The sequence below is a fragment of the Ceratotherium simum genome, chromosome 37 (assembly GCF_057802395.1).
Source record: "Ceratotherium simum simum isolate JZ-2026a chromosome 37, ASM5780239v1, whole genome shotgun sequence".
Classification (NCBI taxonomy): domain Eukaryota; kingdom Metazoa; phylum Chordata; class Mammalia; order Perissodactyla; family Rhinocerotidae; genus Ceratotherium; species Ceratotherium simum.
Genome location: NC_141936.1, coordinates 26947224 through 26974186, shown reverse-complemented (window position 1 = coordinate 26974186; position 26963 = coordinate 26947224). Strand labels below are relative to the sequence as shown.

The window sequence follows — 26963 nt, the reverse complement described above, 5'->3', positions numbered from 1 at the left end:
CATGACATTCTCCTTAGTTCATCGATTTGTGAGTGGTGATTTCCACGGTTCCAAAGTCTAGATATTATTCATATTTTGTAGTGAGTTTGCCATTGGGATATTCTTAAAAATCTAAGTCAAATGTACCAACCTGTATAACTAGATATCTTTGAGGATCTCGAGCCATCCTCGAAAATTCAGCGGCCAGTTCTTTAAATTTAGGTCTACTGTCAGCATCAATCATCCAACCTAGAAATTCACACACAATAGAAGAGTCACTATATCCATAATTATGAAGAAGTGAGTTGTAAATTTCATGGAAATACAAGCTAAGTTTGAAACATATATATTAATAATAACGATCTGAAAAACAAAGAAAGCTAATGAAAGAAACAATGTAATAGGTGAGGCTCTATCTCAATCAGCTTGTTGATATTCATAACTAAATTTAATTAGTATAGAAGAACATGAACATTTTATTTTGTTGATCTAAGGTAAAATTATTTTCTTTCCTAGAAAATATAACTTAGGCTAACTATAGGAAATTACAGAATCTCAGATCTTTTTTACTTTGGTGTGGAGAGAATTTTTTTTAACTCTTCTTTTATGGTTATAGAAGAGATGATTGAAATATAATTTATCGTTTTGTATCAAGAGTGACATGGAACAAAAGCTTTGGTTGCAATGTGGTACAATGTGTACACGGGCACAAAGGGATAGAAAGCAACTTTCTTTGCTACTGTCTTCCTGGTAGGAAAAAAAGGAATGCAAAGTGGTTAGTAATGTTTGTTCAGTAATAGCCACTAGCTTTTCTTAGTATTAGCCTTTCCAGCATAAAAATACGATCAGCAGTTTCCAAGGTATGTATTATGAGTATTTAGCTGGAGTCTAGATAAAGTGGGTCTTATCTCCCCAGGCTCTGTTTAGCTGATGAGATGACAAGAATAAAAGCACCAAGCTTCTTGATTTTCTTGCCAAATGACCCTTTTCTTAGGTATTAAAGCTCTCAAAAGCAAGGTAAAACTCCCTATTAGGCACAACGTTTTCCTGACTTTTCATTATTTCATCAGAGTATGTAAATGAAGTATCTAAATCATCTCATGCTAGTTACGGGATAAAATTATATAATGCATGCATATTTTCAAACTTTCTTCCATAGATGACTACTGAATAATGTTTGATTCAATAAGGCTATAAAGCTGTTTCTCCTTTTTTGGGATTTCAATTTTTATTCTTGTTCTGGGTAGTTTCTGGGTGTTTTTACATGCATAATTAATGTCACCTAAGTTTTTTCTCTCCTAACAAAGCTCAAATGCTCTATATTTTATAAGCATCCTCTAAAAAAAAGAAAAAAATGCTGTTGATGCCAAGACACTAATGAGAAAATAGGTGTTTCTGGAACTATTGGAACCAAAAAAAGGTTAACTTCACAGTGAGGTATCAGTTTCTTTCTAACTAAATATTGAGTAAATAAAACTGTGCTTAGAGGAAAGGGCACGCTGACCTGAACTGGAAAGCACATTTTTTATTTCTTCCCTTACTGTCAGAATGTATCACACATGTCATGAATATAAATCTGAGCAGACCTGGGTCCAAAGTCTCTTATTAATAAGATGCTTATTCACCTTCACCGTTTTGTTTCTTTGCTAACCCCGCGTAAATCAAAAGGGGAAAACCCCAGATTACACAAGAAAGATTGCTGAATGTTAATCTCACTTAAATTAAGTCAGAAACTCCAGAGACTTCCTTAATTCTATTTAAATTAAGAGCCTAGGCTTCCAAAACACGTTTATAATACATATGTGTCTGGGGCACAGAAAGGAGAAAAAGAGAGTTAGATGTAAACAAATGATCAAACTGAATAAAAGAAAGCATTCATAATCTTTTTAGTTTAATGTAGATTCATTTCTTCCCACTTTCTACTTTGCTCTGCTAATTTCATGTTAACTAAAACTGGTAAACCTATTTCCATTTAATTCAATTTTTTAACTATCGGAGTCAAGCTTTCTTTTTTTATATTTAGATTATTTATTTAGTCTGCTATTTTCCCATTTTCCCATAAAGATTACTAACATTATTGTGACCAATTATATTTTGTCTTTACGGCAATTTGACAGTCATGGAAATGATAATCGAAGTGACATGACTAAGAAGAGTAAGAGTCGTATAATTTTGACTTCATAGAATGGAAACATAATATTGCTTCATATTAACAATAATCATAATAAATACAGGTGTTGACATGCTCTGTTCATAATTATTTTTGAACTTGAATATTTGTCGATACACAGAAATATATGCAGGTAGATTAATCTGTACTATGACTTTCCTAAGAATGACGATGGTGATGATACAGTTGTTTTGCAATCTTACATTTGACCATGACCATGTAAACGTCAATAGTGCAGATGGGAGGCTGGGGCAAACGTTCTCCTTTCTCTAACAAGTCGGGGATTTCTCGGGTTGGAATTCCATCGTAGGGTTTTCCGCCAAAGGTCATCAGTTCCCAGATGGTGACTCCTAGATTGGAGATCAAATTCTTACATAAGCATATTTAACAACATCCTTTGAATAACACAGCAATATGCCAAGAATGCTTCCTGCAGGGCAGTCAAAAAGAATCCAAAGAAAGGCTCTTCAGTTTCCTACATCCATTATGAGAAGCCCAATGCCCTAATCTCTGTGGGAAATTAAATTTTCTTATTATTGTCTTGAAATTTTTAATGGGTAGCAGAGATACTTCAGAGTGGACATCAGAATATAGAATGTGTTCCCTATTTCTACATATTAATGCTAAAGTTTGCTGACTCAAGTTTCAGTACACCACATTAGAGCCTATAAAACACTATATTTACCATATATATGTGTATTCAGTACCAAGTAAATATGATCACAGGTAAAATCTGACATTGACTAATTTTGAGATTAACATCTTTGTTATTAAAAGCCCTAAAGGCTAAGCTGGGATTCCAGAATGATTACCTTAAGTTGTGGTAAATCATCGTGGCTCTCTTTTTAGCTAACAAATAGAACAAGTGGAGCAAAACAGATTCATTTCTTTAGCACATATGAGAGCTGAGTGAGGAATGATCTTATGTAAGATATAATAAATATGAAGTGGGCATCACAAAATTGAAGAAAATCAATAATAGTTGATTCCTTAGAAAATGAAATGACCTTCTTGAATCACTAGAACACTGATTTCCTCTGTAAAAAGCAAACACCCTAAATATTATCATGCAAATAGCCAGCTTTGATAATAATAATGATTCTGAATTGAGCAATAATATATACACTATAGAGATCTTCTTTATGATCTAATAATTATACTATTAAGAAGTTATATTTTTCTTAAGGATAAAGATTGCAAGTTCAGAAATAGCTATCTGGGCACAATAGTATTACCAACTGAATTTTGATTGGTGCATATGTATATATATAGGTATCTTTTAATAGAAAATCCATTAATTAGGGCTATGTTTTCTTTTCCACTGCCATCTCCAATGAATTATTTATTCAAACTGAAGTTTATTGTAGTTCATAACAGTTATCATTGACTGATAAAAATACAAAGCTTAAAATATAAAGATGTATGTGAGCTTTAAATTATCCTTCGTCATAGAATCATTAACAAATACCTGATGTTTTTGGTTAATATTTACATCTTATAATTCTTATGTTTAATGTAAATGTGTAACTAGTGACACAATTTAACTTTTGATCCTTATTAAATCCTACTTAATTTTGCATACTAAAGATGGCTGCATAGAACGAGGGATTTAAACTCAGTGTCCATGAGGCGGGCTGGAACAAGTTAAGAAGCAGATGACTGTCCATTTCTAGTCAGACAGCCATATATAGAATATGTATTTAATGAGAACATTTTATTGAGACAGAATAGATACTCTCACATCTCTATCAGAACTTCTAATATAAGCAAAATATGAAGCCATTAAAAATTAAAATAATAGAAAATATAAAAGAAACATCTAAATGCAAAAACAAAAGCAGAAACATCAAAAACCCCACTCTTGCCAATAATAATCCAATTGCATCTTTGTAGGAATGACAAGACAGGGTTAAACAGAAATGGCTTCATGTAGAAGGACAATCTCAAGAAAACCAAATCAGAAACATCCTCAAAATTTACAATACAATTCTATCATTTGAAGATATAAAGCATAGCTGATGCATATTTATTTTTATGAAAATAAAGATGCACCCAGTGGCAATTTTCCACAAAAGTGCACTGTAAACAAGATTATGTATCTTTCTCTGCCTTGTATGCCTTTTGCAACCAAGTATGATATACTGCAAAAATCTTAAAATGCCTTGTGTATATAGATTGATGAGCTGGGCTATGTTTCAAAACAGAGTACCATCTATCAATCAATCAATCAATCTGTTTATTTTCACTGAATGGCTCCTGAGATCTTGTAACTCAACATGAAGATCAACATTACAGCCTGAGTAACAGGATTTTCCCCCAAAGATAAATTTTACTATTAAAAATGTGCCCTGCCAACATTTACAAACATATTTTTTTTTACTTATTTTAGAGGTAATTTAAAATATGCCTGCAGCAGATTGCCACATTTAATTAAGGGAAATATAAGTTGGAAAACAAGGAAAATAAAAACATATATATGGTAATGTATAACTATATCATATAAAATATAATTATGTATCTATATCATATGTTAATCTATATAAAATAATATACAAATGCTTATCTACCTGCTAATGCATAACATATATAAATCTATCATATATAGACATTTTTATATAGTTTTTCTATTTAGTCCTAACAGTTTAACAGCTAAGTTTTGTCAAGCATTCCTCTGCACTTGTCTCAATCTCAAACACAACACTTTCTACTTCTAAGCTGAGTAGAATATGTGAGGCCTTCATGGAAATGTTAGCACCTCCTGTGGCATACACGTGCGGGGGGAAAATCACTTCACAGAAATGTCTCAATTGTTTTAAAAGACAATTTATGCTTTTCTAGATAAGTGGTGTACATTCTTTAGTGATTGAATGGCTTAATTCCTTTTTCTAAAAATAAAAACAAAACCATAAAACTAAGGTCAAATTTGAGCAGAATAAATTGTACCGTGATTTAAGCCCCACCACCACCTTTTCATTGAAATAGACACTGTGCTTTTTATTTATAAGAAATGGTAGCTTTATATAGTATATTTAAACTTGGAAAAGGTGTTAATTCATTCTTACTAACACCTGGATGGACTTAAGTTGTAAATAGCCAGACACATGTTAAGGAGCTCATCTCAGCAATTGAGTTAAATGCGGTTAAATAAATGTTCTAATTTTTAAAATCACCCTTTTCCAGTTCATATTATTCACTCTATAATACATCTGTTTACTCCAAAACTAGTTTGTAAATTAAAATGAAAGCTGCAAATAGCAGTCTTGTCTCTTATGTCTCCCTCACATTTATTGCTCTCATCTACCGCTTTTAGTAGTTGTTCTTTGTTATAACAATAATCTCCATTTTCTTACTATAGAACAGAAATTCCCAAACTTTCATTGCATTTAGAGTTAGGTTTTCAGCAAGTTGTTGAAAATTAAGGCTATGAGATTCTATGAAATTGTCCCCAAACTAATTTTTTTTTCTGTCAAAATTATCAAGACAACTTTCTACCACTCAAAGGTTATGGTATACAACTCAATAGAGATGTTTATATATTACATTTTAGAGAACCAAGAAATAACAAGAAAGGTAGGTAACAATACTACTTAGAGTTTCAGGTTATTTTAATGGAAGAGAAAAGAGTTAATCTCTTTAGGAAACAAGGTTTATAAACAGGTATTTCCAATACAATAAAATAATTTGGCTTAAGATATTTTACATGAACCTAATATATTTATTTTTGACTTCAAATCCTTAATTCACAAGGAGGATTTATTTACCATAGCTCCAAACGTCACTCTGATGGGTGAATTTTCTATAGTGTATACACTCCAGAGCCATCCATTTAATTGGCATCTATAGAGAAATAAGAAGTGAAAGTTTTATAGTTACATGAAAAGTCATTTCTATATTTGTTTCCTAAATGTGAGTCTCTGGATTCACCTCAATTGTATTTTTTGACTATATGTATATATATAAATATAAATATAAAAATGTTGTTTTTAAATACAGGGAACATATGAATTGAATATTTAAAATTTATAAAGTGAATTAACCTAAAGATATATAGATTTTATAAAAGCTTCATAAACAATGAAAAATAAAACAAGTATCACTTTCTATATTCTTAATGTTGAAATTAAGTTACTAGCTAATATTATGACTTACAATATCAATTCTAAACATCTAACCATGTACTTATCTTTTCCCAAAAAATGAGATTCTTTACATTTTCTGTTATCCCTTTCACCCTTGGACAAATTTCAAGCCTCTGGTAAAATAGACTCTTTCTATACTTGCCCCCTCTCTTCTCCTCTCATATACTTTGGTCACTAAAATGCCTAGATTAATGAATTCCCAAGTTAGCCTTGCTTTGTTCCCCAGCCACAAATGACCTCCCTGGTCTTGGTCAGCTAGTATCGAAAATATGTACCATTTTCAAAACAGGAATTATATGAAAGAATGTGAGAGGATCAGTACAAATTCATCATCACTACAAGAAAAACAACTCAACTCACAGCCTGCTGATGATGGGTCAGCAGAATAAGCTTCAACCACAAAGGGCAGCATTATAGAGCTGGGAATATAACTAGATTCTATGGAATAAAGATAAACACTTCTACTTTGCAGTTGAAAGCTTAAAACTAAATAGCCCTTTGAAATCATGAGATTGGCTGTTCACCAAGGTGACACCAAGGTAACTCTAAGACAGAATCATGGTATTCAGTGAAAGGGAACAGAGACACATTGAAAGTAATTTCCCTATGGGCAAGGAGTTAGCTGACTTTATGGACTACGGACATTGTGTTAAAGGAGTACGTTTAAATCACAGGTGGCTTGATAAAGACTTAATGGTTACTAGGCATTTAAAGCTGTAATGAATCTTGCTTTAGACAAATCTTACAGCTGTATGTTCTCAAGACAAGTGAAGTCATGTGATTTATAGACTTGTACTTCTGTGCAATCTTGTAGTGAATTTCAAAGCTGTGGTCTCAAACTGCTGCGTTTTGGTAGTAAACAGGAAAAATAGGCTAATAAAATCAAGGAAAAGCCAGATAATACTACAAAACTAAGTTTTTTAGAAAATACATTTTGTGTTCCTTTGCCTTCTGATAACATTTGAATATATATAGTTATATAAGAGTTTAGGGTAAAAATCAATGATAAGCATTTGGAAACCTATCATCGCAAAATATTTGTAATATACATTTGGATGGCCCATATGAATAAGGCACATCATAAACATATTTATATGACACATGAATAAATTCTTTTGTTAGCATAAGCTTATGGGTCACCATAGGTTCAGGTTGCATTTGCTTCTTTCATTTGGCCTTTTCTGATCTAAGTCTCCCCACAAGCTAGAGGGACCTCCACATGGAGTGGAGATATCCTCGTTGGTTAGCTGAAAATGACACGCTGAATAGTGGGTTAATGAGGAAAGACAAGAGCTGGAACTAAGGCATAGACTGAGATCATATGGTGGGTGAGAGAGGCAGGAACACAGGAGAGTCAGACAAGGGAGAAGAGCCAGTGGCACTGTTCATATCTCTGGGATATAGCAGCTTACATTCTAGCGGAAACGGTCAGATAATAAATAAACTGGTAAATCATACACTATGATAAAAACTAAAAAAAATAGAGCCAAGTAAAAAAAATCTGTTGTATCGGGTCTGGGAGGATTAGAGGTTAAACAGGATGATCATCTTTGCAATGAGTTATGGTTCTTGGTAGTAGCCAAGCTTCTCCCTAGTCTATGAGAGAGAAATTGTATCTCTTTGTAATAGTTAGTCCTATGTTCTTAGGATCAATGAAACAATTTCTATGGTCTTGGATTGAAGTGTAATTTCTAGAGTTCCTAAAGATCCACCCACTTCCCAACACTGGACCTGACATAAGGGACCAAATGGGTCCAGACACACCTTGTCTTATTTTAGCTACTTTCGAGAAAGGAAAGTTGGTAATATATTCTATATATATATATTTTAACCTGGGAGGGAGATAAGGCAAATGGTAGAATTGGGATTTTATTATTTCTTAAACCTCAGGCTTGTTAGTTTCTTCCTATAACATGTAAGGAGATAAAAGGATATCATACAATATTTTCCAGCAATATTGCTCCGAAAAAGATACCCACCTTTCCTCCATCAGCATTATACTCTTTTTCATCTCCTTCCAAGAGTCTGGCTAGTCCAAAATCTGTGATTTTCACATGGTTTGGAGATTTCACTAAGACATTACGGGCTGCCAAGTCCCGATGAACGAGCCGTCTTTCTTCCAAGTACATCATTCCCTGAAAAACAGCAAGTTTCCCGATGCTAGTCAGTCAATGCCTAGGCTCTTCTGTTGTCTAAAAAGGAGTTTCTTAGCACTCAGTTGGAAGTGCTTGATTCCTCTAAGTGAAGTCAGAATCTTGGAATATTTTCAAAATTAGGGAAAACCTGGGATAAAAAAGTAAACGACAAATAGTTTTTGGCCTTTTCCCCCTAAAGCCCTATAAAGAAGAATGAATTACCTGCACACGAGCGAGATGTTAGATCATTTTTTCCAGAGACTTGATATTCTTTTGCAAATGCTTTCATCAGTGAGCTGTGCACATGTCTTAGCAGATAAGCTAACATCTACTTGGACTGACCCACATATTCCTAATGGTTTTCTTCTCAATAACTTCTGCTTCGTATCATCCTCCCCCTACACACCCACTCCAAACAAATACGCCTATCCACAATTTTAAAAGGTATTTCATATGAAGGTTTAATGTGCCAAAATCACCATCATAGATTCTATCAAGGTTGAAGAATTATATTATTCTTATTAATTATGCAAAAAATGAAGCATACTCTAGGGGCATTAAAAGCCTATAATTTAAAAAATGGTTTTGATGACATTTGTAGTCATTGTAAGAACCCACATGTGAAATTACATAGTTTATAATGACTCTCAAATTAGCCTTTAATGTGTTTTTCTTCATAAAATACATAGGGTAATTAAAAATAAAAGGTATTGCTGATTGCCAACAGAGATATAGCTGGCTCTGCCCCCAATACACACATGCACGTATGTATATGTATATGTGTTATCTATGTATGACTAACATCTACACTAGAATCTACACAAATTAAAAAAAATAATCCATAGAAGCAATAATTATTGATTGTACTCCAGCAGTAGGGAAACTAATAAGAGTTATCAAACACTAGCCTTAACTAAAAGGTTGACGTAAAACCCAGGAAATGAACTCAGAGGCCTAGATTAGGGTGAACACATTTCAACCCTTAGATTAGGGTTCACATTTCAAGTGAACCTATTTTTATTGAAAAGTTAGAGAAAATTCTACATCTGAGGATTTCAGTGGTAAAAAAAGTTGTCGTTCAAAAACAAATCAGAATTATTGTAAAAGAGTTGAAGCATACTCTCACACCAATTGCAAATCAATGCCGTTGGCAGTTAACACTACAACTGCAGGACTTTGAAGGATTTATGGTTTCTGATATCAAAACAAAAGCTTTGGAAAACAGACACATAAATCACACAGGTCAAAAATTATGAACCGTATACCTGGTGTAGTGTAGATAGAAGATTGCTTGACACAACATCGTGAGCCAAACGCTGTATAAACGCCCATTAAACCCAAGCAGTGGAGATACTGCCTGATATGGGCTGATCAGTCAGCAGTTGGGTGACACCATATGTATTAGTGTTTTCTGAAGTCAACCCACAACTGGGATTTACGGGGGTTTTGCCCTCTTTCCTAAATAGTACTTTCTGTTTGATTACGCCAAAGTGGAAATTCCTAGAACAAAGTGAATCTGAAAACATATAGCCCTTATATAACTTTAAGGATCAAAAAAATAGACTTATTGCCTTGGAGATAAAGTATTTTCAATAATTTTGTCCCTTTAAGAAATGTCCACAGAACACATTCATCATTCTCTTTCTTACCACCTTCATAGCAGAATATGGAAAGATGGAAAGCGTGTTGGCCACAAGTTACTATTCAGATTCACAATTAAAGAATGCACACTATGTACAGGCACTGTGCTAGACACAAGAGAGGCAGAAAAGAGAGATGGTCTGGGAATTAGAGGAAGACAGAGGCCAATTAATAAAGTGGGCAGATATGGAATGCAGACTTGAACGGATTGGTGTGATGCACGCAAGCATTTAAGGAGAGCTGTATTTTGAAGACCATTTGTAGTACAGCCTAGCAAGTGTGCATGAAAGGGGAGCCTTCAGAGAGGAACTGAGGCCTAAGTAAGGTTGGAGTGGTGTCCACCACTTGGACAAGGTGAGGATAAAATTGCAGTTACAGAGGACAAGAATAGGGGCCTCAACAACACAGCATACTTGGATGAAGGTGTGTAATTCTGTATTTCTGAAGCTGTGTGGATAAGGGAGAGATGTGGCGAGTGGGGAGACTGAAAAAATAAGACAAGGCTAGATCCAAGAAGGACCTCTTATATGTCATGGTAGAGAATGTGGGCTTTGCGTTTTATGCAGTACTCAGTGTGGTGGTGCAGTAGTTGTTTGAAAAAGGAAAGTGGCACAATCATTGTTGGCGTCTTGGAAACATCACCTGGTGCCAGTATAGAGGATGCATTGGACACAAATATAGCTGAAGTCAGGAGCCACTGCCACAATACAGAAGAAAACTGATGAGAGTGTAAAATAAAGGTTGCAAATCTGCAGTCCACGATCTGCAACCATTATTCATATATTTTTTTTTTTGGCCCCAACACTGGACAAGTTTCAAACATCCTCTTTATCTGATTACTGACTCTACCCCATTGAGAGCATATGGTCTCCAGTTTGCCAGGATTCCACCACTCACTATTACTTTCCAGGAGTTCTGCTTTTATCATTTATGATACTCATCCAGCTCCTACACTCATGAGTGCATGAATCTTCAACTAAACTAGGCCATAAAGAATATTAAGGAGAGGATAATTTCAAGATAAATTTATAAAATAAAATAACCATCCTTGGTAGTTGACTGAATAATGAAAAGAAGAGAAAAATTGAGACTTATTCTGTTTTTTGACTTTTGTAATTTAGGTGGATAATGATTCCTTTAACTAACTATCATCCTAATGTAAATACGTATGTATTTCTTAAACATGTGCAGGAATAGTAATAAACCGATATGGAACTAAATATTCACCACAAAACTTAAGACTCTAATGACGAATTCTACATTACAAGCGAAACTTCAAAAACTCCAAAAGTTCTTTGATATTTTATACACAAAGCCTCAGCAGGTAATAGACTATCCTGAATCTCAACACTAGTTGTCCAGAAAAAGTATTTTCTTAAAAATAATGAGAATTCAATTTAGGAAACCAGACGATAATCTCAATGCAGTTTCCCCCACCCACCTGACCACAATGAAAAGAAATAAAAACAGAAGTATCTATATCATTACCAAACCATCAAAACACATTTGTATCGTCGCTTTGTAAGTATGAAACATCCTTGTACAGATGCACACTTTCAAATCATTAATTCTAACTGCCACCTTAAGTCCTACTTTCACATTATGAATTAGTCTTGAATTGTGTGTGGATTGCTCACAATAGGTTTCTCCACATCACAGTCATTCAGGTAGGATTTTCTTTCCAGACGATCTCATCAGAGTCACATTCTCTGCTAGACTCCTTCAAAATAAAATCACTCCTTAAATCAGAGTGTGATGCAAATAAGGAGGTAGACAGTTATTAGAAATAGCAGTGACAAAAACAAACTGGATGAAGCCCCTTGAAATTTTTTTTGTGTGTGTGAGGAAGATCAGCCCTGAGCTAACATCCATCGCCAATCCTCCCCTTTTTTTTTTCCCCAAAGCCCCAGTAGATAGTTGTATGTCATAGCTGCACATCATTCTAGTCACTGTATGTGGGACACGGCCTCAGCGTGGCTGGAGAAGCAGTGCGTTGGTGCGCGCCAGGGATCCGAACCCGGGCCACCAGCAGCGGAGCCCGCGCACTTAACCGCTAAGCCACAGGGCCGGCCCCCCCCTTGAAATTTGAAGATGGTGAAAGAAGGGCCATTCATTATGATAGAGGGATGCTGCATTGGTTGAGAAGAGACTTCTTACTCTGCCCTGTAGAAACTCCCATGTCCTTGCCATGAGGGCTCAGGTGGAGCACATTTTGGAAATACCAACAACAACAAGCACCACAGCTACCATTGGCTGAGTGCTCAGAACATGGTGGGCATTAAACTAAATGCTTCCACACTGGTAGGTTAACTTAATCTTATGAGATGCATACTGTTTTAATCCCATTTTAAATATGAGAAAACCAAGTGAGGTCAAGTTACTTGCTCCAAGCCGTCTATCTAAGGCGTGGTAGAATTGGGATCTGATCCCTCGCTGTGGGACTCTGAAGTCTGCGCATCTAAGCCTACCCCCTCTCTTGATGGGTCACAGGCTTTCGTGGGCATGCAGAAATTAATGTACATAGTGAAGTCATATGGCTTTAAAAGATCCTAGTGATTTTGCAGGAAAAAAAATATTATTAGATGTTTCTGTGAATTTCAGGGCATAATGCAGGTGATTGATTTGCTTGTATTAATACTTAAAATTTAGCTAAATTATAGACTGTTTTATAATTTAGCAGAAATTTGAACTGTGTAAATTGGAAACTCAATTCTTGCTTTGGCCACAGGGTATGCAGGATGGTGGAGTGTGTTTGAGGGAAGATTCCGGAGTCCATTGCCTGGATGGAACCCCAGCTCCGCCATGTTCTATCTGTGGGACTCTGGCAAGTTATTTAGCCTCCATGTTGCTCACTTTCCTCCTCTCTATAGTGTCCATAACAGTACATATCCCACAGTTGTTGTGATGGTTAAATAGGTTAACGTATGTAAAACACTTAAATAGTAACTGGCATGGAGTAAGTGCAGAATATGCAAGCTTTCATGATTGTTCCACAGACAGACGTCAACAGTCCTAGTATGCACAAGAAATCACTTTCCCTCATTAACTTGAATTGCCCATTTCAGAAAATCTGTGAACCTCAGCTCATATATCAGGGTGGATTTCAATAAATGTTTGCAAAGGGTGGTACACATACCCATAACCTACCCACCATGATTAATGCGTGGAGACAAATTTCAGAATAATTACTGTTTGAAGTATTATTTTAGTAATGATTCACCTGAGAATGCTGTCTTACAAGCAGAAGGAAAAATTAGTGACTCTATTAAAAGATTTGATGCCCTTCATAAACATATCATAGATTCAGAAATTTAGTGAAGATAAAGATCATGAACAAGATAGGTCAAAAAGTTTTCAATGCTGCAGAATGTTTTCCATAGATGAATAAAATAGTAGATTTGCTGTACCAAAATATCTGCTTTTTATCACTCAGCACCTAGGGGACTTTTTGGTAGACGTGTTTTAGGGGCATTTGTCTACTTCTTGATCCAGGTGCCACAAGTCTGATTTTACCCAAACTATTCAGAATTTACCATTACCTGAACCATTCAGAATTTTGAAATTTTTCATACTTCCTCTGTATGCCCTAATGAGTTTCAAAGAATGCTTACTTATTTTCTGTTTTGCTCATATCCCTTAAAACGTGTGTCAATAATACAAACTAGCTAGGGAAAGTCAAATTTCACTCTTGACTCTCTTAAGTGTACTTTAATACAAAATCCAAGGATAATTTTATTACCATCGAATTTAAAGTTTTAATCTCTGGTTAGAATTGACTCATAAACTGCCCTATGGAAAAAAATCAGTGACTGACTTAATTTTAAAATATTGGTATTGACGAACACCTAGCAATGACCTTCTTTTCATTCTTATATTTGAGTCACAACTGTCTAGCAAAAAATGCACTGTTATTATGTTTTAATCCAATGTGAAAATGTATTCTGCTCAGCTGCAGAAAGCTAACGGAAGTCAAGAGAGACCAGACTATTTCTGACGATAAATATTTGCTTCCCATATACAGGCCGGGCGACAATTTCATCAAACACGTGTGCAGAGCTAAAAATTTCAAGCTGCTGTCAGCTCTCACTGGCATTAATCTCTGGAGTTAGCAAGAGTACATTTTCTTCTGTTTTCATTCTAATAACCTGAAACTTTCTTAATAACAGGAAGCTGCAGGAAAGCTAGTTTCAGATGGAAATTGCTCCTCTTTTCTAACTTTCCTTCTAAAAGCAATTCTATCCCTGAGAAAAAAATCTAACTGTAATGCTCTCCACTGCTAGGGCAAAAGATAGGAGCATGTTCAAGGGAAGAAAGGCACATTTTTGAATGAAGTAACTGACTTGATCCAAGTAGTGCATGAAGGCAAACGAAGGGGGCTCTGTAATTGAATCAACTGAGAAGTCTTTTCAACGAGCAAAAGCTGGTTCATGGCAGAGTAGAAAGAACACAAAACTGAGTGTTACGAGACAGAAGTCCCGGGCATGCTGCTCACTCGGTTTATCACAATAGGTACTCTTTTCTCTTCTCCTATAAAGGTGACAGATTGGTCTAAATGATCTCTGAGGTGTCCTCTAGCTTTAAATTTTTATTCCATGATAGATGGAACTGTAAAATAGAGCTATCTAAAATATTAAATTGTGGGCCAATAATAGACACAGAGAACCGTAAAGAAAGAGATAAAGTAGATACCTCCCTTCAAATGGTTAGTGAGAGCCATGAATGTGTTTTACTAAAAGTCAGTTTAGTGCATCGATTGTTCAAGATGACTGACTCTAGAAATAAACCCTGGCTACTTACTACCTGAGCAACCTTGGTCAATTCATGTGTTTCACTCTCCTTATCCATTAAATGGGGTTAATAGCATCTACCTTGAGGATTATCTTGAGGATTCAATGCCTTAATGTTTATAAAACACCTAGAACATTCAATGTTCTAAGATACCATGTGTTTGCTAAATAAATAAATAACCTCAAATTCATCCCTTTTATTAAAAATATAATTCGAGCACTGTAAGAGAAAGAAAAGGCAGTCAACTGAAACACCTATTGGTGACTCAGCACTGATAGGTGTTGTAGCCTTTGTTTCTCATTCTATTTGTCCCAGGATGTTCTTCCTAGTATTCTGCTCAGAGGAAGGGAAGCAGATTCATGTGTCTGTCCTAGACTGGCCCAGAGTTCACACTCAAGGTTCATTCTCACATCTTCCAATTGCACCTATGATCTTCAAGAGACTTGGTGGGGTTGCAGTTCTTAAAGACATTTTGAAATATTGAGGACAACTGAATTTCTGTCTTTTTAACAATGTGTGATGATAGCATTTATTTGTTGCTATTTAAAATATGTTTTCCAAAAACAGTCCCAATAACATATTTGAGTGTGTGTGTGTGTGCATACATACATGCATGTCATGGATGCTGTGATGTGCTGCCCAGAAGCCTCTTCAGGACTAAAACACTCATACTCAGCCTCTGGGAGTGTTGGATGCTGATGGCTCCCATCTCAGGGCATTAGGTTTGAGGTATTGACACCCCCAACCCGACCACAAAGGGAGCTGCTTTGCCAGGGGTTTCGCCCTCTCACAGGAGACAGCCCACATCCAGCAATTTGTCAATGCAGAGTTACAAAGGCCATGCCCCCTTGGACAATTACAAAAAGCTATTCTAGCTCCAGGGGAAGCCCATAGGATCAGATGAAACCTCTGTTGCGATTTCATCATAGTCCAACTTTTTCCTCTGCCTAACCCTGCTTTTTCACTGCCTTATAGGTGTTGTTCTTTACAACATTCACCAATCTGTCCCAGAGACTGTTTTCTGGGAGCCAGCCTAAGACAGCCTGTGTGAATTTTTTCTTTGCTCTCTTGTGGGATCCGAGTACACATAATTTTGAGCTAACTATACTCCATAATTCATGAATGCTATTATCATTGTTCCCTTCTATCTTACACCCCAATCCCATTCTTCTAGCTGTATAAATATCCATAATAGCATTGTAATGCCTATTCTTCCAATCCATCATCCATATATTTATTTATTTTTACCTACATTTTTAAAAAGTGTTTGCTGTTATTTCTCATACATAAATAGTATTGGGTGTTAAATAAGGTCATGTTTTACTCGTTAAGCTTTTAATAGACTCAAACATGTTGCTATACATAATTCAGTTTATTGCTTCTCATTGTTGCATTAAATTATACACTCGAACTCACAGACATATAACATGTATAACACAGGCTTATATTGTCAATTTATTATCTATTCCCCTATTGATGGGCACCAAACTTCCTTCCATCTCTTTGACACTATGAATAAGACTGAACTGAACATTAACACTTTGTAAAATGCTATAAATCTGCTTAACAATATAAATAATTTGCTATTCAGTACTAATTTTAGTGTAGGAGAACCTGGACAAACAATAATAGTAACAGTCACTGTAGAAAACACAACATGGAGAGCTTTCTTGTTAATTGAGAACACTGAAATCATATGTGGAAGACAAAATATAATTGCATATGTTATCATTATATGTTTGCATATAAAATAGTCAACATTTATTTAGGCACTCTGTGCCAGGGGACTGTTTTAAGTTCTCTGTATATGGGAACTCACAAGAACCCAATGAGATCTACACTATTATTCCCATTTTAAGATGAGGAAACTGATGCACAGAGAAGTAAAATAATTTGCCCAAGGGTAATAGCTAGTGCATGATGAAGCTCAGAATACCCAAGATCTGACTGCAGGTAGCTGACTCAGGAGGCAACGATCGTAGCCTTCACCCTCTCTGACCATATACGTAAAATGATAGTCAATAGATGATAAAACCACATATGAAACTAACAAAAGATAGTGTATATAACTGAATGATTGTTATATAGATAATGAGTGCTCTAAGAATTCAATAAAGAGAAAACTCTTGTACGTAATAAATATTTAAAACTTGTAAACAAACTTCTTTAGTTTACCGGGTTCTCGTATGATGGTATCTCTGGAGGCACTTTCCAAACCAACATTTGTGAATTCAAGGATGTGTCTTCAACAATCTGACGGTTGCCTGGCATGTAACTGGCACTCAAAACACGTTTGTGGTTGGATTAAATGAACGACAAGACCAAAATTTTGAAAGGCAGTCCAGGCAGTAGCAATTTTTCTTTGCAGTGTAGGTGGGGGAAATTTAAGTCTACAATATTTGTGATGGGATGGAGGAAAACAGACCCTACAACACTTAGGTCAAACTCCAGAGAGTGATATTAGAATATCAAGGGGAGTGAATGAGGACACCATTGACAGATTCCTGAGGCTAGCAGGGAGAACAGAATTTTTTCTTCTTGTTCCCTACATTTTATTCAAACATTGCTGCAGAAATTTCATGTCCCAACCTTCACATGCTTTTGGGAATCTCCATTGGAAGAATTTGCAGGACAGCCTTCCTTGAGACTCAAAACTTCTCTTAAAGAAACAACACGATAATAATAATAAAATAAACAAGTTAAAAAGCATGTGTAAGAAGCCACTGCTTTCCTACCAAATAAATTGCAGGTATAAAGCTTACCTGCCTGCATCAAGAGAACACTAAACATGCTACAGTTTTCCCCTCTCGCTGACCTCTTGCCAATAAGATGCCAGAGGGAGGGGTGAATCTTGTAGTGTCCACACTCTCAGAGAAGTGTTCTTAAAATGGATTACTTCTGCTCCTTAGGCAGCTGATCAATAAAGACCTAGATTGCAATGAACACAGAGATGTCTGTGGGCTGGACTAGTTATCCTCTATGTCCCTTTAGAAATTAATTAAAAATCAATGAAGTGTGCAACCTATTAATACAGCAACCTCTAGATTAACAGATAGAAGCTGAGCCTTTCTCTGAGCATACACACTGTGCAAACACAGTCAGACTCTACAGGGAGGAGGTTGAATGTCTGACACCTTAGTTACAATTGAGCAGAAAGAGATCATTGCTAATATTCTCTAGTTTCACTGAGTTGCATGCTACTGTTGAAAACCATAAAGTCCAGTGGGTGGGAAAACGTATATACAATTTTCCTTCTTAAGATAATTATATCAATTTGTATGAGGTATCCTTATGACAAAGCAAAACTTCTGCCATCATACATAACTAAAGAATTTCAATAACTTATTTTCTTAAATGTGGTTTATTCATTTATGAGTAAGTTTAGTTATAACTGCTGAGTTTAGGTTTGGTTTAGTTATAACTGCTGAGTATTTTTAAATAAGTATCTTCCCACGAAAAAACGTGAAATTCCTAGAACACTAAAAGATCTCATGTGATTTGAGCCAATCTGGTATCCACATATAATATGTCATTCAATTCAATTCTGCCTCTCTCTTATTCGGATGCCAATAGACCTGGTCCACCTATGCAAATGCTTACCCAGCACACTTAAAACTCACCGTGGAGGTACCCACAAACTCCCCTCTGACAGTAACCCAGCTACTTCCAAGCTACCTGCAGGGACCCATGCTCCTCTAGATCAGGTTCCTTCCTCCTCAAAATCCTCAAAGGGATCTGAACCATAGCTTCCAGTTTTCCTCTCAATCCCTATCCATTGATTTGGAAGCCCATTTTGATGCTTTTCCTTTGTTTCAACCCTTGCACTCTCCCTCTGACAGAATTCTAGGGCTTTGTTCCTAGTCCAGCACAAGGACATAAGAGAAAGAGATTCCCATATTATACCTTGGCTTATTTTCCAGCCCAACCTCTCCACAGAAGGATCAGATATCACCACATAACTATGAAATGAGGATGGTCTATCTCTGTTTAGATGGGCAAGAAGTTGTCATCTGAGTTTCTGCTGTCATCATGGGCTTCAGGATACATATGATGTCATAGTAATAACACAAAAGTCACTGTTTCTTGGCCCAACCTGCTTGCAGAGCATCTGTAACTAGTTGCCCTGTAGAAGCCTTTCCAGATGTTTCTGGGGTTCCCCAGGGAGCCTCACAGATGTTCAGGAATACTTTTTTGGTTCTTTTTCTCAGGGATCTTCACTGATACCTGCAGCCACTAAACTCGCAGCTGGAGCTCCTGTGGAAATGCTGATGTCTTTGCTAGGGCTCCTATCTCTAGGTGCTTCTGAAGTGGCAGCTTATGATCATTCAGGATAGTGAATGATGCCCTTCCATCGTCCTCACCCTGTCAGAGCCCTGCTGTCTTCCACACAGCCAGAGGGAAGTGCTCTACCCACTTCTTCATGCTGTGCCATATTTTGCCCCCAATTGTATTAATAGCTATTTTTGAGACCCTAGTCTCAAACAGTCCCCTTAAAAACTTCTTCAGTAAATTTAGCTCATGACTCTAGAAAGGGTCAGACCTAGTCCAAGAGGTAGACATGGAAGATGGACACATCCCGTTGCATAATTCTCCTCTCTCTGACCCCATGCACTTTCCATCATGTCCTCATCTTTCTATTACCCCCCAACACACGTGTGCACGTGCAAACATGCTGTCACCTGCGTGCACTGTACCACCTCTTCTCTTTTATAGCAGGAAAAAGTCCTCAAGCAACTTGACTCCGCTTGTCATTCTAGCTTATTTTCTTGGAATTCCTCAGCTGGAACTCTATGGCCCAAGCCAACCTGAAAATTCTCTTCGCTCTTTCGTCTTTACACTTACTATTCCCTTTACCTGGAACACCCCCTCACCATACACTGCTACACTCCTCCTACCCTGCTTCAGACAGAGTTGGTTAAACCTAACACTCTCTTAGATCCCAAATTTGATGTCATTTTCCTCAGTCCCAAGTAGATTGTGTCGCTCAATTATATGACCTCAAAATGTTCCCTTTTCCTTATCTATCTCAATCTATCTGTCTACCTATCTATCTATCTAAAACTAAATCCTGAGATTATCAAGCACTGTTTTAAAACAACTTTCTGTGTATGGCTAAATCAAAGTTGCTTTATATAGCAGAAAGAACACATACCTGTATTTATAAATTAGGCTGCATCCTCTATGCTCAAGCTTGATACTATAGAGTACATTACCCAACGTTATCTATTTCAGGTGAAGAGGAGAAAAAGCTCAAATACATCTGATTCTCAGTTGAGCCCTCAGCTACTAATCTGATTAGTTTATAAAACTATTTTTAAGATAATTAAACACCAAAGTGGGTGATGGAAGTAGAAAGCTATGTTTTGTCTTGCTCACATCCTAAAAGTTACAGATTGAATCTGACCCCTTTCATTCTTTTGCTCCAAACCGTTATGGGTTGCTAACTGCCTAGAGCTGTGAATGGTCTGCTCCTGTTGAGATGACATAGCTCAGTTTGACCCTCCCCACATCTACCAATTCCATCACACTTTAGACAGTCAATAAACAGCAGACGATTAATGGATTTCCTCCTTTCCCTACTCCATCTATTCATCCATACTCTTTCTATTGTCTTTGAATCACCAGGTTAGGAGAGAAGGCACTTCCAGCAATAACAAATATACTCACAAACATATAGTTTCCTAACAATTAAAAGTAAAGGAAGCAGAAAAAGGGCAATAAATGTTTAATACTGTTAGAAGTAATTTTGTATTGTTAGTGAGGATTTCTATTATACGTCCTTTTGTTCTTTTTTTTTAGATATTAAACATCTGCTCATTTTCAGGCTTACTTGCATATATATTGCAAATTGCTTCATGAATATTGTAACTTCCAGAAAACTTCGGGTTTTTGTGCTAAATACTATCTGTTTTTCTGCAAAGTTAGGGAAATCAGGGTGTTCCTCACACACACTGCCAAAATGGAATTTGAAAGCTGCCCTCTTCATTTGCGCCCCTCTCCAGTTCACAGATTTATTCAGTTAATACCTCACATGGAAGAAAGTTGAAAATACACACCACACAAACCATGTTCTGAAGGGCCATTCTCAGCCCATTTCCGCTCATCTTTGACAGTCGAGAGAGTGGAGTACAATGATAGTGTTAGCTCTGGAACAAGACTCCCAGGCTTCAATATTAGCTCAACCACTCAGTGAATGCAGCTAACTGTGTGACCTTAGCCACGTTAGTTAGTTTCTCAGTTTGCCAGTATCTTCATCTATCAAATGGGGATAATAAAGCACCCTTCTCATAAGGTCATTAGGAGAATTAAAGGAGCTAGTATGTGTAAAACTCTTAGAACAGTGCCTGGTCAATAGTAAACACTCAACATTTTAATTATCATTATTGCCCTCTTTGTCCAGCACTTTGCATTACAGATTCTTGCTTTCCAAAATTTCAACTTTCAAACAACTTATAATTTTCTCTGACATTTCTCATACTTTAATACTTCAAATCCCAAAGATGGTCTATCAACCAACAACCACATGTCTTGGTATTGCTGTCTTTCATACAAAAGTTTAATTACAGCAAAACTGTGTCTTATGCTTGTACACTTTCATTTCTGAATGATAAGTCACCTCAATGTTCAAAAGAAAATAGGGTAGAAAATGAAAATGATAAGCAAAGTGTTCTTATGACATCAATAAAATTGAGACAGAGAGAAATCATTAAGGATACTAAAATTAGCATATCTTTAGCCTCTACTGTACATTTATTGAACTTAAGCTGAATGACTATATATTAATTTTAAATAGAGCAAAATTGAAATACAAGCAGAAAAAGCTGTAAATCCATCACTGCACGTAACGAGTAACGGTAAGAAAAATTAGATAATATACGATACTCTTAAGTTACCTATCATTGAATCCCAATTATAATATGTAAATATATTGTTTACATTTAAGATTTTTACTTTTGCCTCTTTTATGAACTCATTATATATGAAAATCAAGGCTAATTGATATCTGTATATATATATATGCATAATCCATTACATTATCAGCTACTTAAAAGAACAGGAAGAAAGACCAAGCATTATATATTTTCTCTTGACCCTTTTCTGGCTTTTTGTGTGTACAATATACATTGTGAACATAATTTACCCTACATATAGTTGTAAAGAATAAAGAAAGTTTCTTTATTTCTCTCAACAGTCATCTATAGAACAACAGCTATTATGTACTGTTAGGCACTCTACTAATTGTTGTACATATAAAGATGATATCGTGTTTCCTTTAAACTACTCAGAGTCTGGTGTGAGAGAGACTCATGGACACAAAAGAAAACATAGAGGAGGTGTTCTGAAAAGAGAGAAAAAGGGGAATATAACACTTTCTGTGCTGATTACAGAAGTCTTACAATAAAGCTAGAATTTAAGCTTGGTATTGAATGAAATATAGATATTCAAACTTTTGGGTATAACACAGTAAGAGTATTCTAGACAGGATAAAAAGCATTTAAAAAAACACATGGTCCTAAGAGGTAACCGTTTGTCTGGAAAAAAATACAAGAAGTTCTGTGAGGATGGGACAGAAGTTGACAAGGGCTAGAAGTGCCACAATTAAGTGTCTAATGTAATTGTAGCTACCTAATATGATGTGCAAAGGAGTCACTGAAAGTTTTGATGAAACAAATCGACATGATCAGATTTGGCAGTTGTGTGAAGAATAGACAAGAGTAAAGAAGATTAGAAAGAATCAAGGAGATTGATTAGGATACTATAATCCTAGCTCAGATAGCAATGGTTTAGGGTTTGACAAAGACAGTAACTTGGAGAATTAATTTTAGGTTGAGAGCAGAAGATAGAGATGGGAGCTTATCCATGATGATAAAGCCATAAGACAGAGTGAGGGAATGTAAAATGTTTCCAGGTCAAACTCAGGAAAAACATCATTGTTAAAAGAGTGGGTAACAGAAAAGGAAACCAGCAAAAGTGACTAGAAGTAATGATCAGATTCACAGGAGAAGGAGAGAGTGGTATTGTGGAGGTGTAGAGGAAACAAGAGGGAATTTCAGAAAGGTGAAACTAGTGACAGTGTCAATAGAGTGGTCCAAAAGGATAACTGAACAGAGACCCTGAGTTTGGAAAGGGAAACACTGGTGTGTTAGTCATCTCAGACCACCACAAAAAATACCATTGGACTCCTGGCCTTTCAAAACTCACGTCCTTCTTGCCTGCAAAATCAACAGCCCGAAAAATCTTATCTTGTTCCAGCATCAACTCTAAAGTCTAAACATCATTTAAATCAGATATGGGTGAGACTTGAGGTATGATTCATCCTGAGGCAAAATTTCTCTTCAGCTGTTAACCTGTGAAACCAGACAAGTTATCTGCTACCAAAATACAGTGGGGGAAAGGTGTAGGATAGATATTCCCATTCCAAAAGAGAGAAACAGGGAAGAAGAAAAGGGTGATGAGTCTTAAGCAAGTGCAAAACCTAGAAAGGTGCATTCCATTGAATCTTAAGGCCCAAGAATAATCTTCTTTGGTTCAACACTCTGCCTTCAGGACTTATTGTGGTGAAGGTCCTGCCTCCTCAGCAGAGCTGGGCAGGGCTCCTGTCCCATGCCCTTCAGCCCCGCAGGGCAGTCCTGGCTCCGCGGCTTTGGAGAGAGGCCATCTGGCCTGTTGAAACCAAGACAGTGGCCCGGGTAATCTCTGAATTGCCTTTGGGGACATTTTTTCCTCCCCTTAAAGAACAGTGCAGGTTCGCAGCCAAATATCTCCATCATTCTGAGGACCTACCCAAGGAGTCCAACAGCCTTCCTCCTTTTTGTCCTGTGTTCATTCCCTTTAGCTCAAACTGGCAGCGCTTCTGCTCATATAATCCCATAAACTCTTTACCGAGTAATAGTCCAGCTATATCCTTGGTGTTCTCTTCAGAACACGTTTTCCATTTTTTTGCAATATAGATAGGCTGAGAATTTTCCAAATCTTCAGGTTTTTTCCTTTTTTTCTTAACAATGTCTTCTTCAATTCATTTCCCTCCTTTCACGTTTCATTATAAGCAGTCAGGAAGAACGAAGCCCCTCCTTCAACATTTCGCTTAGAAATCCTCTCAGCTAAATACTCAATCTAATTGCTCACAAGTTCTACCTTCCACAAACACTAGAACAAGAACACAATTCACCAAGTTCCTTGCCACTTTATAACAAGGATCGCTTTTCCTCCAGTTTCCAATAACATTCCTCATATCATCTGAGACCTCACCAGAATCACACTTAACATCCATATTCGTAGCATGCACCTCAAAACTCTTCCAGACTCTACCCATTACCCAGTTCCAAAGCTGCTCTCCCACGTTTAGATATTTGTTACAGCAACACCCCATTATCAGTCCAAAATCTGTCTCACTCAGCCCTGGCTGCCATAACATAATACCACACACCGGATGGTTTAAACAATAGGAATTTATTTCTCATGGTTCTGGAGGCTGGGAAGTCCAAGACCAAGTGCCAGCAAATTCAGTTCCCCAGGGAGGGCCCTCTTTCTGGCTTGCAGATGGCCAGTTTCTCACCATGCCCTCATGGCAGAGAGAGAGAGGAAGCGAGCTCTCTGGTATCTCTTCTTGTAAAGGCAGTAATTCCATCTTCATGGTTTTATCTAAACCTAATTACCTCCCGCTTCTAAATTCCATCACAGTGGGGATTAGGGATTTAAGATATAAATTTTGGGGGGCTTGCCCATGCCGTAGTGGTTAAGTGTGCACACTCCACTGCTGGCGTCCTGGGTTTGGATCCCGGGCGCGCACCAACGCGCTGCTTGTCAGGCCATGCTGTGGCGGCGTCCCACATAAAGTGGAGGAAGAAGGGCACAGATGTTAGCTCAGGACCAGTCTTCCTCAGCAAAAAGAGGAGGATTGGCAGATGTTAGCTCAGTGTTGATCTTCCTCACCAAAAAAAAAAAAAAAAAAGATATAAATTTTGGGGAGACATAATCTAGTCCACAGCAATTGGTGACGTTGGAGAAAGCCATTAGCTTGCAGTGGACTCGGGGGTGAGCAAGGATTAGAGAAACAGTGGTCAACAAAAAATTATGCTCTTTTTTAAAGTAAATGAATAAATAGGCAATCACTTTAGGAAGGGGAGACAAATTTGGGGTTGTTTATCTACCGCCCATGGAGAATTGGTAAGTTTATAGGATGCCTGAGAGGAGCCAGGGAGTCGGGAGAGACTGATGACACAGGATGAGAAGAAACGACTGGAGAAATGCTCCAGCTGGGATGGGATCAAAAGTGCAGGTACAAAGGTGGGCTTTGTAAAGCAGGAAAGACACTGCTTTCTCTGAAGCAGCAATGAAGGAAAACCTGGGAGCTGGAAGAGAGCAACAGTGTGGGAGTTCATGTCCTAGTATCGTTATTTTTCTCAGGAAATTAGGGGACAGAAACATATGCTGAGAATGAAAGGAAATGTGAAGAGGCCCAAAGAAGGAACATTGTCAGATTTCAGTCTGTGCACCAGAAAAGTGGGTGTCCATGGAGAAAGAGAAACAAGCTCACAGGAGAACAGGGTAAAGATTGTCAAAAACTATCGAGGGCCAATAGAAGGTAGAAATCATAAGCTTGTAATTTCGTTAACTGGCTTGAGTATTTTATTGTCCTCAGAAGCAGGCAAACAGAGTAACTGGATATTTGGGTTCATCCAGGGAAGGGTACAAACAGGTAAGTGAGACAGGAAGGCAGAGATCAGGACAAACAAAACAACTTTGTAAAAATGCACAAATGTTAGAAAAACTCCTATAAATTCAGAATAATTTTGGATATCAGCATGCACTTTAGAGTTGACTTCTTCTTCAAAACCTGTCTTCCTATCACCAACAAACACATAGGTGACAAAATATTTCTTCCTATCTAAACATTTAAAAAATAAAATCACTTTCTCAAGAATTCTATTTTTAAAACTCTATTTTAAGTTTAGAATCAAAACCCAAAATTATCAGACTACAATTATATAGCATCAGGCAAAGATGTATATTCTAAAACAATGAGGCTGAATAAGAAAGAGTACCTTTTTTATCAGATGAACAAGTAATTTTTCACTATTTGACTTATTTTAACAATTTGGCTTCCAATAACACCCCCCCACACACATTTTTAGTTACAAATGATCCACGTCTCCTGTAGAATTTAATTTTAACTATCACATATTTTTTAAACAAGTGAGGATTTTTCCCATGTTACAATATACAATGTTTAGATAATAGGTCCTGACTTTAAGAAAATTATAAACCCTCTATAAACTACTGACAGAGTAGTACAATGAAACAACACACACTAGCCAAGGAACTGAATAAATGGATTTAATGAAAACGGTGACCTTGGGTTACAAAAATCAATGGGTTTATTTTGCTGTCAGAGTGAATTTATTTGAATCATAACTTCTATATTCTTCTACAATTGTAATAATGTTTGGCAAAGTTGGACTACCTTTATATGGCTTCACAGTATTCAGTTTCATTTTAAAAACATCTAATGCGGGCCGGCCCCGTGGCTTAGTGGTTAAGTACGCGTACTCCGCTACTGGTGGCCCGGGTTTGGATCCCAGGGGCGCACCGACGCACCGCTTCTCCGGCCATGCTGAGGCTGCGTCCCACATACGGCAACTAGAAGGATGCACAACTATGACATACAACTATCTACTGGGGCTTTGGGGGTGAAAAAAAAGGAGGAGGATTGGCAATAGATGTTAGCTCAGAACCAGTCTTCCTCAGCAAAATGAGGAGGATTAGCATGTATGTTAGCTCAGGGCTGATCTTCCTCACAAAATAAATAAATAAATAAATAAAACTGTTTAAAAAACAAAACAAAAAACACCTAATGCAAATTTAATACTTTTATCTTTTATGACAAGACTTAGCTCAGTCTGAAACAATCACTGTATTAACATTTTTTACCCATTCAAATAGTCCAATTCATTATTACAAAAACAGCAAGCTTCCCTAGCCTGTCATTAGGTCCCACTGTTTTAATTAGAAGAAAAAAAATACTCTATGGAAGGCTTTTGTGGATAATGGCACTGTAAATACAATCGTATGCAAAGACATGAAAATAAAATGAAGTAGTTTACTTCAATA

The 26963-nt window shown here is 36.7% G+C and overlaps 1 protein-coding gene across 2 annotated transcripts in view; it reads right to left on the bottom strand.

Moving 5' to 3' along the window:
- ERBB4 (erb-b2 receptor tyrosine kinase 4) overlaps positions 1 to 26963 on the bottom strand; it is a 1114653-nt gene that overhangs the window by 44613 nt on the left and 1043077 nt on the right. For both annotated transcript variants that reach the window (XM_087424880.1, XM_087424879.1), the window contains exons 21-24: positions 8268 to 8423; positions 5911 to 5986; positions 2353 to 2499; positions 131 to 228 (exon numbers count right to left, since the gene is read on the bottom strand). In XM_087424880.1, the coding sequence (XP_087281006.1) occupies positions 131 to 228; positions 2353 to 2499; positions 5911 to 5986; positions 8268 to 8423 (477 nt within the window). The remainder of the gene's footprint in view (positions 1 to 130; positions 229 to 2352; positions 2500 to 5910; positions 5987 to 8267; positions 8424 to 26963) is intronic.